The sequence below is a fragment of the Sarcophilus harrisii genome, chromosome 3, assembly GCF_902635505.1.
Source record: "Sarcophilus harrisii chromosome 3, mSarHar1.11, whole genome shotgun sequence".
In the NCBI taxonomy this organism is placed as follows: domain Eukaryota; kingdom Metazoa; phylum Chordata; class Mammalia; order Dasyuromorphia; family Dasyuridae; genus Sarcophilus; species Sarcophilus harrisii.
In genome coordinates, this window is record NC_045428.1 from 534091086 (window position 1) to 534108888 (window position 17803).

At 34.4% G+C, this 17803-nt stretch overlaps 1 protein-coding gene across 1 annotated transcript; it reads left to right on the forward strand.

Moving 5' to 3' along the window:
* The first annotated feature begins 16642 nt into the window (after positions 1-16642).
* LOC100922629 (olfactory receptor 52D1-like) lies at positions 16643-17572 on the forward strand. The gene has a single exon (XM_012545455.2). It carries the CDS (start codon positions 16658-16660, stop codon positions 17570-17572), a length of 915 nt encoding a protein of 304 aa, XP_012400909.1. The 5' UTR covers positions 16643-16657.
* The last annotated feature ends 231 nt before the right edge of the window (positions 17573-17803 follow it).

The following is a 17803-nucleotide window of genomic DNA, read 5'->3' on the forward strand; positions in this document are numbered from 1 at the left end:
CCATGTGTCACACAAGTAATGTGTGTAATAAGTTATGTGACTTTCTTTCTTCTTCTTTCAGGAAGAAATTATTATCAGATAATTCCAAGACTATGTAGGAAGAAACCCTTTAGCAACCCCCATTGTCCATCCCCCAAAATGTGTATCTTCTAAACAACCTTTTCAGATATTGATTAGCATATCTTTAGACAGTTCTGGGAACTGTTCTACCAGGCATATGCAATCTGGATTGATTCTCTGCCCTGTCCCCTGGGTTACCACCTTTGCAATTGAGAAACCCTCAAGGTTTATATATTCCCAAAAAAAGATCTGCTTATGTTGAAGATCTTTGCTAAATTATCTCCAGGACTAAGCCCACTATGAGGTACTCTCTTTTTCTCTCCCATAGAGCCTTTCCTTAATGGTGTCATTCTCCTTATTCTAGTTAACTCTAGTGAGTTAACTAGACAATGGCTTTCTCCCACATAATGAAATATTCCCTTTCTCTTAGTTAATTGTGAGTTCCCTTGTGGGAACTTGTGTTTTCTTGGCTAACTGTATGCTCTCCCAGCTCTATTTCATATTTACCATTCCTGTTGTCTATTGTATGCCTTAATTTTATCTGTAGTCCCTTCCCCTAAATAAATCTACCTTTTGTCAAGGAGAACATGAATTTGTCACGTTTATTTTGAATTGTGAATTTGTCACAATTTATTTTGAACTAAGTATTTGTATCTTATCACATCATTTTGGTGCTTGAAACTCTTGGTTTGGCAAAGGGTAAGTTCCCAATATTTTCCCCTTACTCTTCATCTAAGGCAAGTGTGTCACAGCTGGGAACCATTTTGCTCATTGAATAGGTATAAATGGACCTGAAAATAGGTAGGAGGTCATGTCCTTTTCTGAGAACAGTTGGATGTAAAATGTATATCCTTACTTCTCTCTGTGTAAGGGTAGAATTTGGAGTGTTCTCAAATATTGTGTTTGCAATATTACAAAGGGAAGTAGTGTAATATCTGGCCACCTGAAATTTTAAAAATCATGTTCTCTTTCTGTAGTTCCTTTTTCTGTGTGATCTGTCATTGTGCTCTCTTCTATAATTTGCCTTTGAAATTCAAACTAACCTAAGGTTTCTTAAGTTAAGCTTCTGAGAGATTGATCGTCCAAGATTGGCTTGATTGCTGCCATGTTTGAGCTCTACTGCTTTTAGTTATCTCCAGCTTCTCTAACATGGTAAGCTCCCCAAAATTTCCTCCTACACAGCCTCAGTTTCTCCCAAAGATGGAGACCCTTATATTTCTGAGTCCTAAAATCCTCCTTTTGAGACCACAAGTATGTAGAAGGGTGTGGCCCTATACATTTCAAGGTCCTGAGTTTATAAGGCTTTGCCACATGGCCAGTGATGTGGCATATGATGTGGGCTTTGGTACCAAATGATGTGGTTCAGGGACCAAAGTGATGTAAGTGGTATAGACACTAGATGATGTTAGGCCCCAAAAGTTGGGATTTAATCATATGACTTCACACTGGCCATTCCCTTTGATAAAACTTAGATTTATTTAAGGGAATAGATTAGAGACAAAGTTAAGAGATACAATAGACACTGGAATGGAAAATATGAAATAGAGTTGAGAGAGCATATGAAAGACAAGATTATGAAAGAGACATAGCACCCCAAAAGAGTTAGCTAGTTTATAAGGAGGAGAAGTGGGTTTGAGAAGCATAGGGGAGTTAGGAGAGATACCAAGTGGCATGGGAAATGGGAAAGGGAAAGACACCACAAGGCAGATTGGCATAGTGGACTGATCCAAAGGAGGGAAGCAGCCATGGGATAGCCCATAAGTAGATTTTATAAGAATAATTTAATCTTAGGGATATGACTGGAATTTCAGACAAGATATGATAAGGTGAGACTGCTCAACACCTCTAAAGAGGGCGGATCTCAGGGCTTTCACATAACAGATTTCAGACTGGAAGACTTCCCTAGAAAGTAAGATGATGGAGTTAAACTGATCTCTATCAGAGTCTTCTCTCTGCACCAAGGATCAATTCCTTTTCTAATCACATTAACATTGAAGACCTCATCAGTCAGAAAGGTAGCTCTTTCTTTTATGTAAGATAAGTTTTAGTTCTAAAATGTAAACTTTATCCACCTAATGAGCTACATACTCTTCCAACTTTTCAAGCAGCTATAATTCCTGAGATAGACAGAGACCTCCAGCTCTTGTCCCCAGAATTTCTGCTCCCCAAAGATAGAAAAGGAGGATATGATGGGTCGCAATCGGGGGTCCATTGTGTACTCATCAAAAATGAAAGTAGAAGGTTGAAATATTTTTTAATTAAAATTAATATTTTTAGGCAACATAATGAAATTAAATGTTCAATATACTTTAATTCTTGGCCATCATCTCAAAATAATGCAAAACTATAGGGGACAGTTAGGTGGCATAAGAGATAAGGTGCTTGGAAACAGACTTCCTAAATTCAATTCCAGCCTCAGATACTGTAAAATGAGTTGCAAAGAAAACAACTAACTAATCCAATATCTCCAAATAAGAAAATGAAGTCAGATATGACTGAAAAACAACAATAAATACCAAACAACAAGCCAGATATATTAATTATTTGTATACAAACATATTGTAAGGGGGATCAAATCAATATGGCAGAAAGCAGAAACAACTTTCTGTGACCTCCTCTGACCTCTCAAGCCAAAAGTAGAATAAGCATTTAAACTGGTTTTGAACTCACATTTCCAGAAGAAGATACTTTGGAAGAATTTCAGAATAGGTCTGTTTCAAATGAACAGAGGGAGAGTCTGCTAAGCCCAGATTGCTACACAGGGAGGTAGGGGCAAGGAACTGGGGCAGGGAGTCATATTGTTGCAGCTTCCACTATCCTAGGAATCTTGTGAGTCTCTTGGGCTACTCTGTCCTAGTTGCAAGTGGATAATCTAGCAGATATTCTACAAAAGGCAAATTGTAAACCACTGAGTCCCAGAAGAACCCTTGACCATGATTACCCAGCACCAGAAATCAATCAGCAGAACTGCCCTAGGGCAAACTAAAACAGTTGTTGCTCCTTTGCATTAAGCGCAGATGTCAAGCCTTTAAAAAATGTGCAAAAAAAGCAAAAAGAATTCTCACCAAAGACAGCTTTTATGGAGAGAGAAAAATACCCACCTCAAATCCTGAGATTCCTAAAGGAAAATCAAGTCCAGATGAAGCCCCAAAGGGAGATATGAGCTAGTCCCCATTTTACAAGGCTTTCTTGGAAGATTCCATGAAGGATCTTAAAAGAGAATTAGAAGAAAAATGGGGAAAGTAAATGAGATCTTTGCCAGAGGGGATGGGAAAAAGAGATAACTCCCTACAAAACAGATTTGATGAAATAGAAAAAGCATAAAACTCCTTACAAAATAGATATGAAAAAGATACCAATTCGATGAAAAACACAATTTGTGAAATGGAAAAAATGCAATGAACAAAACAATTAAATTCTCCAAATACAAAGGAGCGATAAAAGGTAACTGAAGAAAATAATACACTAAAAATTAGAATTGAACAAATGGAAGTAAAAGACTCAATAAGACTTCAAACAAAACAGAAAAAATGAAAAAAAATATGGAAGAAAATATGAAATATCTTCTAGGAAAAACTGACCTGGAAAACAGATCTAGGAGACACAATTTAAGGATTATTGGACTTACAGAAAGCTGGGATGAAAAAAAAAGAACCTAGACATTAGGTTCATAAAGGAAAAGTGCCCTTATGTCTTAGAATTAGAAGGTAAAATAGACATTGAAAGAATTGGAAAGTAGTATGAAAGAAACTAGTCATTGACCCACATCTAACACCACATACCATAATAAAATAGAAATAGGTTCATGATTTAGACACAAAGAGTGATATAAGCAAATTAGAGGAGCATAGGATAGTCTACCTCTCACATCTATGGAGAAGAACTGGAATTCATAACTGAACACCAGATAGATAATTTTGATTATATTGAGTTAAATAGCTTTTGTACAAACAAAACTAATGCAGTCCAAATTAGAAAAGAAGCAATAAATTGAGAAAATATTCTTACATTTAAGAATTCTAATAAAGGCTTCATTTCTGAAATATGTAGAGAATTGATTCAAATTTATAAGAATTCAAGTCATTCTCCAATTGATAAATTTTCAAAGGATATGAACAGACAATTTTCAGATGAAGAAATTAAAACTCTTTCTAATCATATGAAAAGATGCTGTAAATCACTATTGATCAGAGAAATGCAAATTAAGACAGCTCTAAAACACCACTACACACTTCTGAGATTGGCTAAGATGACAGGAAAAGTAATGAAGAATGTTAGAGAGGATGTGGGAAAACTGGAACACTGATACATTGTTGGTGGAACTGTGAACAGATCCAACTATTCTGGAGAGCAATTTGGAGCTATGCTCAAAAAGTTATCACACTGTACATATCCTGTGATGCAGCAGTATTTCTTTTTTTCTTTTTTTTTGAATTTATTATATACTTTATTTTTTATTAAAGCTTTTTTAATTATAAAACATATGCATGGGTAATTTTCCCAACACTGACCCTTGCAAAATCTTTTGTTCCAAATTTTTCCCTCCTTCTCCCCACCCTCTCCCCTACCTAGCAGGTAGTCCAGTACATGTTAGATATGTTAAAATATATGTTAAATCCAATATATGTATTCATATTTATATAGTTATCTTGCTGCACAAGAAAAATCACATCAAAAAGGAAGAAAAAGAAAAACTGAGAAAGAAAACAAAACGTAAGCAATTAATAATAGAGAGAGTGAGAATGTGTTCCACACTCTATTTCCATAGTTCTTTCTATAGATATAGATGGCTCTCTTCATCCGTGAACAAGTGGAACTGGTTTGAATTATTGTTGAAGAGAGCCATGCCCATCAGAATTGATCCTTGTATATAACCTTCTTGTTGCCCTATATAGTGATCTCCTGGTTCTGCTCATTTCACTTAACATCAGTTCATGTAGTTCTCTCTAAGCCTCTCTGAAATCATCCTGCTGATCATTTCTTACAGAACAATAATATTCAATAACATTCATATACCACAGTTTATTCAGCCATTCTCTAATTAATGAGCATCCACTCAGTTTCCAGTTTCTTGACACTACAAAAAGGGCTGCCACAAATATTTTTACATATACAGGTCCCTTTCCCTTCTTTAAGACCTCTTTGGGATATAATCCCCACAGAAATGCTGCTGGATCAAAGGGTATGCACAGATTACATTGTGGAAGATCCATTTTTCCTTCTTTTTAAATTATTGTTGCTGTTGTTTTTCTCTTTTATAAAGTTGGTACATTTTTTTTACACTTTTCCTTATGAATCATGTTGGGAGAGAAAAAGCAGAAAAGGAAAAATCAACCAGGGGGAGGGGAAAGGGAGAAGAAAAAAAGGGAGAGGGGAAGTGAATATAGTATGTATTGATTCAGTCTGCATAGTTCTCTCTATGGATGCTTATGGTGTTTTCCAAAGTTTATTGTAATTGCTTTGGATCATTTAACTGTTGAGAAGTTTCCAATCTTTCATAGTTAATCATCGCACAATCTTGTTGTTTCTGTATACAGTGTAGTCCTAGTTCTGCTTATTTTGCTCAGGCTCAGTTCAGCACTGCATGCTAAGTGACCCTGTGCCAGTGTATCCCATGTCATACAATTTATTCAAAAATTCTTAAGAGACCTTGGGAGTATTCTTGTATTTCTTTTTCCGACCACATTGGGAGCACTTGCTCTTTGTGAATTCTCCATAAAATAATCTTCTTGTAAAGAATGCATTTGGCATTCAAACCATATAGTTTGAGTTAGAATGCTTGGCAGTTCAAGAAAGGACCTTGGTGTCTGATCCTGCCAGCTGATCTACTACTTAAAGAATAAATATGTATTTAATCTAATTATGATAAAATATGCTTCACTGGGGTCACAGTAAGGTTTTCAGCATTGATTAAGAGGATGAAGGGAAGGCCGGCCATCCATGAAATCTAATTAATGAAATATGGAATAAAGTACAATATTGGAACAAAGCACAATAAAGTACAAATATAAAGTACAATCATCTTATGTTCATGGGACTGTGAGGAGCCTGAGAGTTTCAATGAGACTAAGTATAGGAATACTTGTGGCAAAGGAATAGAAACTTTACTATATTTTAGGGAGGACATCAACTGATGAAGTAGACAATTGACCAGATGAGATCAACCAGAATGCTAAAGGAACTAAAAGTCATTTCATAAGAGAAGATACTACTACAACTACTACTACTTATTGTTATTATAAAGAAAAATGTGTATTTCTCTCTCTTTCTCTCTCTCTCTTTATATGATATGAAGTACCAAGATACATATATATGTACATATGTGCATATTATATGTATATATAATATATATGTACATATATAGTATAAATTAGCTATAAATAAAAGTGTAAAGTATAATTTAAGGCATTGTATAAGTTGTCCAGGGAGATAGGTAGGTAGGATAGAGTCATTCTTTTAATGATTTATCTATCACAATCACACAATGCTTTGGTTTGAAGTCCTCAATTTACAGTGGCCCAAGAGACTCATCTATTATGATTCCCAGGTGACTTTCAAACACCAGGGATGATTTTTGAGCAGTGTGTATAAAATATGCATGTACATACACACAAACATAAAAGATGCATTCTCTCTTAATTATCCATTGTTGTTTCACCAGCAAAGCATGACCCTTATGTCACTGAACTTGGAGTATTTCAGATCCTGAAAATAAGCACAGGATTTGTGTTTCATCAATTCCTTTGCAAAGTGATTGGGAAAGCAATGCAACTAAAAGGTAATTTTTATTTTTTTTGTTTTTTTTAATTTTATTTAATAGCCTTTTATTTACAGGATATATACATGGGTAACTTTACAGCATTAACAATTGCCAAACCTCTTGTTCCAATTTTTCACCTCTTACCCCCCCCCCCTCCCCTAGATGGCAGGATGACCAGTAGATGTTAAATATATTAAAATATAAATTAGATACACAATAAGTATACCTGACCAAAACGTTATTTTGCTGTAGAAAAAGAATCAGACTCTGAAATATTGTACATAAAAGGTAATTTTTAAAAAATATTTTAACTGTACTTTGGAAAGTAACTAGAAATTTTTTTTCTATCCTTTTATCAGTCCCTTAAACTTTAGGCTATCTTCATTGTACGTATAATTTTCTCCCTTTAGATTTTTTCGACACCCAACTGAAGAGAAGGATAAAATTCTTACATAGGATGTGTTCAATAATTTTCATTGAAATATTCCTAATTTATCAATAATATATCTGGAATATAAGAGTAGTACACTAGGATAATAAAAACAACAATCTTTCTATATGCTTACATTTATGGATATAGATTCTCCTTTATTAAAGGTAGCATATTACAGTGGGTAGAAGAACCAGGATGACCTGTGTTGGCAAGGCCCGCCTCTGACATTTACCGATTATGGAACAAATAGCAAGTCACTACCCTCTTGATGCTCTAAGTCTGAGGCATCACACACTGCCCACAGCTACTGAATGTAGTTTGAACCAGAAAAATGGGTATTTGAAAAACAAATAAAGCAGAAATAATTTTACATTTTAAAACTAAGTCATTAAGTGACCCAAAGGAATCCTAATGCAAGAATTAGTGTTGCCTTTTCTATTTGAGTTTGACCTCAAGAGCCCAGGCAATTCTGTAAAATTGTAAGTGGCAAAGAAAGTGGGGACCTGCCTTAAATAAAGGGAATTACCTTAATGAGAGTTTACTAATCAAAGTACAGATCCAGTTCTTATCCCTGATGGTTGAGCAATTTCATTTAGATGCAAGATGACGGGTAGGGCAATTTTTAATGATCCTTCAAGCTCTATAAACTAAAAGTTTGGTTTCTCCATGAATCTAATAATTATTAACAATATCAGTAGTCATTTATTGGAAGATTAAGGATATAATAATATTGCTTTCAACAAATATATGCTTTCATAAGTTATTCAGCCCAAATCTTCCAAGACTTCATGAGAACAGGATCCCACTACTTTCTGATGCAACACATTAAACTTTTGAATAGATTCAATTTTTATAATTTTAGCAGAATCACTATGATAAAATCTAATTTCTTTTATATATGACAAGCTTTCAAATACTTAAAAATTTACATCATATCTTATTTTGTTTTATCTTCTGACTAATCTCATTTTTCTCTAACCTGTTGTCTGCCTCAGTTTCCACTTCTTTAAAATAGGGATTATAAAATAGCATGTTACAGCACTGTTATAAAAATAATATGATTTACTTTTTATAAAACTACATGTAAACTACAAAGTAATACATGAATGCTAGTTAATATTATTATCTCCTCAGATGGAATGATCTGTAAGTTCTTCAATTGTTATTAGCTGATATCCTTCCTAAAATGTAGTTCTTAGAACAACTATAAGACTGCAGATATAATTTTTCCAGAATAGAACACAGGGGAATAATTATATTTTTAGTAATGATATATCTCTTAATAGGGTCTAAGATTTTTTCACATATCATATTGTACTACTGGCTCATCTTGAATTTACAGATCAATAAAACTCCAAGATCTTTTTTTCAAATGAATGCCATCAAGCTTCTTCTATTCTTTATGTATTTATTATGTAAATTTATGTTTATATTTATGTGTAAAACCCTTATGTGAGGTTTTAATTTATTCTTACTAAATATCATATTAAGAATTGTTTCCTAGTGACTTCAGCTAAATTTTAAGGTCAGAAAGGAAATGCAAAAAAGGTCCTCAAATTAAAAAAAAAAAGTTGTTTCCCCCACCCTTTTCAAGTCAGAAGCTTGAATAGCTCAATTGTTTATGAAGAGACCAACAAGACAATGACACTTATAGGCTAAAAACTGCATTCCTACATTGTTTTAGATACTTTTCTGGTATTTAGAAGGACAGGAATATGGTGCCTTAAGTGTGGGGATGGGTTTTGAAGAAGGACGGAATGCTGCTTAAGATGGGCTAGACCTCCCAAATGTCCTACACAGAGGTCAAATAGTTAAGGGTTCAGAGTGGCAGAGAGAAGAGGTTTTTAACCTGTCTTCTACTAAGGATTGTTACCCCTTTTTAAATGAATATCCTAAGAATTTAGGGGAAAAGAGAATTTGAAACACTTAGAGTTAATATCAATTCCACTCAACTAAATTTGGGGACAGAATGAAACCCCAAGAGATTGGGACTACAGATTGGTGTCACAAGATAGCTCAAAAGAATTTTCAGCCTTGAGCCCATCTCCAAGTCAAGGGACAAAGTTTATCATAATTGTAACACCAATTGAAGTGGGCTAAGTTCCAAAAGGATTTAGCAAAAAACTAAGAGAAAGAAGATAACTTTATAGGACAAAGTTAGAGAGACCAAAGTTTCATGTGATCTATTAGCTAATTTTATGGCTTACAAAGGTAGATTTGAGGGGTGGTCAGTTCATTAAGTCTCAGGAACTTGGTTATCACTGACCAGTAGATTATCTATCTGACAGTCAGCAATGTTTGTAGGACTATCCTAAGGCCAGAAGACTTTAGAATCACTGACAGACAAATTAGAACAATAGCACTCTAAAGTCAGGGGACCTTAGGATTACTGCTATATTTCCCTTAGAAGCTGTCCCCCCTCCAGAAGAATGAAGGTGCCCATTAAAGAATTGTTGAGGCAGAAGATACCCCAACAATATTAGGGTTGCCAGTTCAGTGTCATGGGTATGGAGAAAAAATTCTCAAATGCAGTTTTGTCTCAAAGTTAATGGGCAAAGACATATTATACTGCTGGTTAGGTCCCAAAAGAATTTATAAAAAAAAACAATATTGTTTTTTAACAATATTATACCAATATTAGGGTTGCCAGTTCAGTGTCATGGGTGTGGAGAAAAAATTTGCAAATGCAGTTTTGTCTCAAAGTTAATGGGCAAAGACATATATAAAGACCATCTTATCCCCTTCCCCTACTACTTTCCTCTGGCATAAGATAATTTATATTCTCAATTGAGTGTGAATGTTATTCCCTCTTTGAGACAGGTCTGATGAGAATAAGGTTCACTGTCTTCCCCTCCCCCCTTCTCTTTAACTGTAAAAGTTTTTCTTGCCTCTTTTATGTGAGGTAATTTATCTTATTCTACCTCTCACCTTGCCTTTCTTCTACTGAATTCTTTCTCACTCTTCGATTTTATTTTTTAGATATCATCTGTTCACATTCAAATATACATATAAATACATATACATATACATATAAATATTCCTTCTTACTGCTGTAATAATGAGAAAATTCAGATAAGTTACAAATATCATCTTCCCATGTAGGAATATAACAGCTTAATCTTAATAAGTCCCTTCTGATTTCCCTTTTCTGTTTACTTTGCTGTGCTTTTCTTTGTTCTTATATTTTAAAGTCATGCTTTCAATTCAGCTCTGGTCTTTTCATCAAAATGCTTGAAAGTCCATTATTTTGATCACTATTCATCTTTCCCCCTGAAGGATTATACTCAGTTTTGCTGGGTAGATGATTCTTGGTTGTAATCCCAGCTCCACTGCTCTCTGGAATATCGTATTCCAGTCCCTCCAGTTCTTTGACACACACTCATACATAGACATATATACCTATTACTTCTAACTACCATAATAATGAGGAAGTTCTTATGAGATACAAGTATCATTTTCCCATGTAGGAAGGTAAACAGTTTAATCTTATTAAGTCCCTTCTGATTTCCCTTTCTAGTTTACCTTGTTATTTTTTTTTTTCTATAATTCTTTTCTTTTGTATCTGAAAGTCAAATTCAGCTCTGGTCTTTTCATCAAAATGGTCCAAAGTCCTTTCTTTCATTCGATATCCTTCTTTTCCCCTAAAGGATTATACTCACTTTTGCTGGGTAGATGATTCTTATAATCCCAGCTCCACTGCGAGTAACATATTACAAACCCTCCAGATCTTTAATGGAAAAGCTGCTAAATATGGTGTTATCCTGACTGTGGCTCCATTACCCTTGAATTGTTTCTTTCAGCCAGTTTACAATATTTCCTTTTTGAGCTAAGAGCTCTGTAATTTGGATCTAATATTTCTGGAAGTTTTTTTTTTTTTAATCTCTTTCAGGAGGTGATCAGTGAATTCTTTCAATTTATATTTTACCTGATTTTACCAGTTTTCCTTGGCAATTTCTTGAAAGATGATGTATAGGCCCTTTTTTTTTCTTTTATTGTGGATTTCAGATGGTCCAATAATTTTTTAAATGATCTCTCCTGGAGCTATTTTCCAGGTCAGTTATTTTTTCATTTTTTTTTTCATTCTTTTGGTTTTGTTTTATTATTTGATTTCTCATAGCTTTTAGTTTCCATTTTCTCAATTCTATTTTTTAATGTTTTATTTTCTTCTGTGAGCTTATGTATCTCCTTTCAATTTCTATTTTACCCTATTACACCAGTTTTCCTTGGCAATTTCTTGAAAGATGGTGTATAGGCCCTTTTTTTCTTTTATTGTGAATTTCAGGTGGTCCAATAATTTTTAAATGGTCTCACCTGGAGCTACTTTCTAGGTCAGTTGCCTTTTCAGTGAGATATTGCTCATGGTCTTCCTTTTTTTTTTTTTTTTTCATTCTTTTGGTTTTGGCCAATTCTAGTTTTAAATGGATTCTGCCCCTTCCCTCCCCCCAGTTTGGCCAATTCTGCTTTTTAAGGCATTTTTTCCTTATTGACTTTTTGTATTTCATCATTTGGTCTAGTCCATATTTTAAGGCATTATTTTCTTTAACATTTTTATATCTCCTTTACCAGGCTATGGATGTATTTTCCATGATTTTCCTGTATCACTCTCATTTCTCTTTCCAGTTTTTCTTCTACCTTAGTTATTTGATTTTTAAAATCCATATTAAGCTCTTTCACTGCCTGAGACCAACTTATATTTTTCTTTGTATGATCTTTGACTTTGCTACCTTCAGAGTAGGTGTTTTGTTCTTCCTTCTCCCCACAATAACTTTTCATGCTCAGAATCTTTTTCTATTCTTTGTTCATCTTCCCAGTCAATTAATTGACATAATTCTTTGTTAAATTGGATTCTGCTTACAGGTAAAAGAGTACACTGTCCCACATTTCAGGGCTTTTATGTGGCTTTTTTTCAAAGATGCTTCTATGAATCTGTAAATTTTCAGGTCTTCCAAGATGGTATGACCTAAAGATCTATTCTCCTGGACTTTTTCTCTAGAATGTGTGCAACCACAAGTATTTCTGCTCTGAAACTGTAAGAAGGGTCTCTCCTCACTGTGGCTGTGAGCTCTGGTGTACTACTGCTCCTTATCATCCTGAATCAGTCAATTAGACCTATATCTGAGTATGACTAAAGTAATGGAGTCCTGCTTCAGCACTAACAAAGGTCCCTCTAGTATTCTTCTGATTGTGTTGAACCCCCCCTTACTGTCACTGGGCTGAAAGCTTCAAAAAACTTTGTTACAGTTGCTGATTTAGTGGTTCCAGATGTCTGCTTCTGGTTTGTTGGAGCGGGGACTATGCTAGTACAGACTTCATGTGATTGTGCTCCACTCTTACCCAGGTACCACAAATCTTCCCTGTCAATCTTCTAAGTTATCTTTCATCTCTCTGGGTTGAAAGGTCAAAAAATGCCACTACTGCCACTGATTTCATCACCCCGAGTCCTGTCCTTGATTTGCAGAAATGAAATCTATGCTGATAAAGCCAATGTGGATTGTACTCCACTCTAACTATAATGCAACAGACCTCTCCTGCAGACTTTCCAAGTTTTCTTGAAATGGAACATTGTTTCATTCCATTGTTTTGTGAGTTCTGCTGCTCCAAACTTTGTTTAGAGTCATTAATTAAAAGTATTTGAATGACTTTAGGAGAGAGTTCAGGCAATACCCTGTTTTTTACTCTGCCATCTTGGTTTAACCTCCAGAAATTTCATTCTTTCTTTTTCCTTTTTTTCTCTTTTTTTCCATTCTTCTTTCTTTTCTTCCTTCCTTCCTTTTTCTTTCTCCATCCTTCCCTCATTTCATCTCTTTTTTGTTTTTCTCCCTGAATTTCTTTTCTCTCTCTCTCTCTTTCTTTCTTTCTTTCTTTCTTTCTTTCTTTCTTTCTTTCTTTCTTTCTTTCTTTTCTTTCTCTCTCTCTCTCTCTTTCTGAATTTACCTCTAAATATTTTATGTTCTCCAAAGACATGTAAAATAACTTCTAATATTATTTTATTTAAATTTTGAATTCCAAATGATTCCTCTCCTTCCCTTCTGAAACAGGAAACAATTTAATATAGCTTATGCAGGTGAAAAAATACATTTAAAAAAGAAAATTGAAAAAAAAAGTAAAGAAATTATATGATTGTATGTTTTGTATTGTTGTTGTTGTTGTTGTGGGTTTACATTCAGACTCCTCACTTCTTACTCTTTAGTACATAGTATTTTCTTCAAATGCCCTTTGGAATTGTTTTGTATCTTTGTATTGCTAAGAATAGCTAATTCATTTACAATTGTTAATCATATAGCATTGTTCTTACTATGTTCAATGTTCTTCTGGTTCTGCTTACTTTCCTTTGCATCTGTTCCCATAAGACTTTCCAGGTTTATTGTTTGTTTATTTTTTGAAAAGTATTCTGCTCATCATTTCTTATGGTATAAGATTCCATCAGGTACCACAACAAAGTTACCCATGCCCTAATTGCTGAGCATCCTTCTAATTTACAATTTGTTTGCAAATACCAAAAGAACTATTATAATTATTTCTGTGCACATAGGTTCTTTTCCTTTTTAGAAAACTCTCTTTGGGATTAAAAACCTAGCAGGGTATTGCTGGTTCAAAGGGTATGCACAGGTTTATAATCCTTTGGGCTTAGTTCCCAATTGTTCTTCAATATGGTTGGATCAGTTTCAATTGCACCAAGAGTTTATTAATATCCCAATTTTCACACATCCTTTCCAACATTTATCACTTTCTTTTTCTGTCACATTAGGCAATCTAACAGATGTGAGGTGGTACCTCAAACCATTTTGACTTGAATTTCTCCAATTGATAGTAATTGAGAGTTTTTTTTTTTTCTTAAGACAATATATAGCTTTAAGTTCTTTGTCTAAAAACTGCCTGTTTGTATCTTTTGACCATTTGTCAATTGGGGAATAAGTCATATTCTTATAAATTTCACTCATTCATAGGAATTTTCTATGTGTTTAAGAAATTTAAATTTTTTTTCAGAGAAACATTATAAATTTTCCTCAGTTATTACTTTTCTTTTAATGTTCGGTATGTTGGTTTTTGTGCAAAAACATTTTAATTAATTTGTAACCAAAATTATCTATTTTATATTTATTAATGTTCTCTATTTCATTTGGTCACAAATTCTTCCCTTCTTACAGGTAAACTATTCCATGCTCATGGTATTTTGGTATATCGTTGGAGATATCAATCTAGTTTCTACTAAACTGCCTTCTAGTTTCCACAAAAAAATTTTTGTCAAGTAGTGAATATTTGTTCCAAAAGTTTGGGAAACTGGGTTTATCAAACATTAGATCCCTTTTATCATTAACTACTATGTACTGTATACCCGATTTATTCCATTGATTCATGATTTTAACTCTTAGCCAGTACCAGATTGCTTTGATAACTACTACTTCATAATGTAGATTGAGATGTTATACCACTTCCCTTTATATTTTTCTTCATTGTTTCTCTACATATTCTTGAGCTTTTGTTCTTCCCCAAGAATTTTGCTATTATATTTTCTAGCTCTATGAGATTGTACAAATAATTGTAAATATATATCATAGTTTGATTACTATAGGACTGAATAAAACTTTAATTTAGATAGAATTGTCAGTTTTATTATATTGGCTCAGCTGATCCAGCAGCAATTGATATTTTTTCCAATTATTTTGATTTGAATTTATTAATATGAAAAACATTTTGTTATTTGTCGAAATTGTACCTAGGCTTGACTTCACAGGTAGACTTATGATATGTATGCAGTCTACAGATATTTTAATGGAATCTTGCTTTCTATCTCTCTATGCTGAACTTTGTTGGTAACATATAGACATACTGGTGCTTTATGTGATTAATGTGATTAATAACATATAATTAATGTGATTAATAACATATAGACATACTGGTGCTTTATGTGATTAATGTGATTAATAACTTTGCTAAAGTTATTAATTATTTCAACTAGTTTTTTTCGTTGATTTTCTAGGATTCTTCAAGTATAAGGTCATCTCATAGTTTTGTGTTCTTCTTGCCTATTCTAATTCCTTCAATTTAGTTTTCTTCTCCAATTGCTATAGTTATTAACATTTCTAGTACAATGTTGAATAAAAGTGATGATAAAGTGCATCCTTGCTTCACCCCTTACTTTACTGGGACAAGCTATTATTTATTCCTGTTACAGATAATGCTTACTGACAGTTTTAGTTAGATACTACCTATAATTTTAAGGAATGCTCCATTTATTCCTAGACTTTTTAATGTTTTTAATAGGAATGAGTGCTTTATTTTGTCTAAATGTTTTTTCTGCTTCTATTTATTTTATTATATGATATCTGTTGTTTTTATTATTGTTATTGTCAATTATGCTGATAGTCTTCATAATATTTAATCAGTCATAAATTTCTGATATAAATGCCACCTGATCATAATGTATGATTGATAGTTTCATCAGGAAATTCTTTCAATAACTAGGCATGCAGTGTAATTTTATTCAATGTTTTAAGTAATAGATCTTTAAATAGAAGAAATTTTAGAGGCCATTTAGATCTAGGGTATTTAACTTGTAAGTAACATTCCTCTGTCCCCTATTTTAATATTAATTATTTTAATATAATTGCTTTCCTGTGTAATATTACATATGTAAGCTTATGTAATTAAAATTATGCTAAAAAGTCATTAGTTTTCATTAGAATTCAAAGCTGGTGCATTAGACAAAAATACTTAAGACCATCTGCACCTCATATAGTACACTATCTCCTATCCCCACCCCTACCTTGAGATCTCCCAGCATTTTACAGATGAGAACATTTAGTCTGGAGAATTAAATGACTTGTTTACATCATGTAGAACTAAGTTTAAAATGTAGAATCTGAATCCACATCTTCTGACTCTAGAACTAGTATTCTTCCTCCAATTCTATAATGATAATTAGATCAAATAGAAGTATAATTAGGTACAAGTTTCTTAATTATCATAGGCATTTTACTGTTTCCTGTTATCTTGGGTACATGGTATTCAAGTGCAGGAAAGCTTGATCTAAAGAACAGTCATTAAACTTTCTCTGGCCTCAGAGGACAAATCTAGTAAGCATTGAGTAGAAATTAAATTAAAGAAATTAAAGAAAGCAGATTTAGACTCAAAGCAAATAGGGAAACTTAATTGCTTTTTAAAGATAGAATTGTCTACCTGATGAAGTAGTGGGATCCCAGGATGCCTTCAACTAACTGGAGGTTTAGCCACCACTTTTTTGGTATGTGGTCAAGGGAATCCCACTTTATGTTTGACTATCTAAATGATTCTCGTGGTCATTTTCTACTCTGAAATACTGAAATACTATCATTTCTTTCCCCTGTATTACAGAACTTGGTTCTTCTGCTGTCCTGGGACCCAATCACACTTCTACTCGCCCCATGAACTTTGTGCTAACAGGTATCCCAGGGCTAGAAGCAGCACACATGTGGATCTCCATCCCTTTTGTTCTTATGTACCTTCTGGCCGTAGTGGGCAATGCCCTGGTGATGGTGGTGATAGCCAAGGACCAGAATCTCCATGAGCCCATGTACATCTTCTTAGCCATGTTGGCACTCAATGATGTCATCCTCTGTACAGTCACTGTACCAAAAATGCTTGTTATCTTCTGGAGAGGTCCAACTATCTCCACTTTTGCAGGCTGCCTCAGTCAGATGTTCTTTGTTCATGCTTTGTTCCTCTCAGAATCAGCTGTACTCCTTGCCATGGCCTATGATCGCTATGTTGCCATCTGTACACCTCTCCATTATACTTCTCTACTGACCACATCTATCATTGGGAAGCTAGGTCTGGCCCTGATAGCTCGGAGTGTGGTTGTGGTCATTCCTGGTGTCCTCCTTATCCTTCGTCTGCCTTTTTGCCGGACCAATGTCATCCCTCACACTTACTGTGAGAACATGGGCATAGCCAAACTGGCTTGTGCCAGTATCAAAGTTAACAGTGTCTATGGGCTTACAGCAGCCTTCCTCACCACAGGCCTGGACTTCATTCTTATTGCTATCTCCTATGGGCTAATCCTCCAAGCAGTGCTGGGTCTGCCCTCACGTGAAGCCCGAGCAAAAGCCTTTGGGACATGTGGGACACATATCTGTGTTATTCTCGTTTTCTACACACTGGCTTTCTTTTCTTTCTTCACCCACCGCTTTGGTCCACGTGTTCCCCACCATGCTCATATCCTCCTTGCCAACCTTTACCTATTGGTACCTCCTACAATGAACCCCATTGTCTATGGGGTGAAGACCAAAGAAATACGAGTGCGTGTACTAGGTCTTTTTCACCAGTCAAAGTCTTCTTAAAAAAGAAGAGACTTTTACCAGCCCAAAATCAAAAGGACCTGAGTTCAAATCTGGCCTCAGACACTTCATAGCCGTATGACCCTGGGCAAGTCACTTAACCACAATTGCCTCAGAAAAAAGGAACTTCTTACACAAATTTATTATGTTGGCTCATACTCAAGACACTTCCACTTTCAGGAGGCCATAGTTCTAGAAAAAAAGAATAACATTTTATTGAATATGTGTTCTAAA

Coding starts and splice junctions, on each gene's coding strand:
- LOC100922629 (XM_012545455.2), top strand. CDS start 16,658: ATGAACTTTGTGCTAACAGGTATCCCAGGGCTAGAAGCAGCACACATG.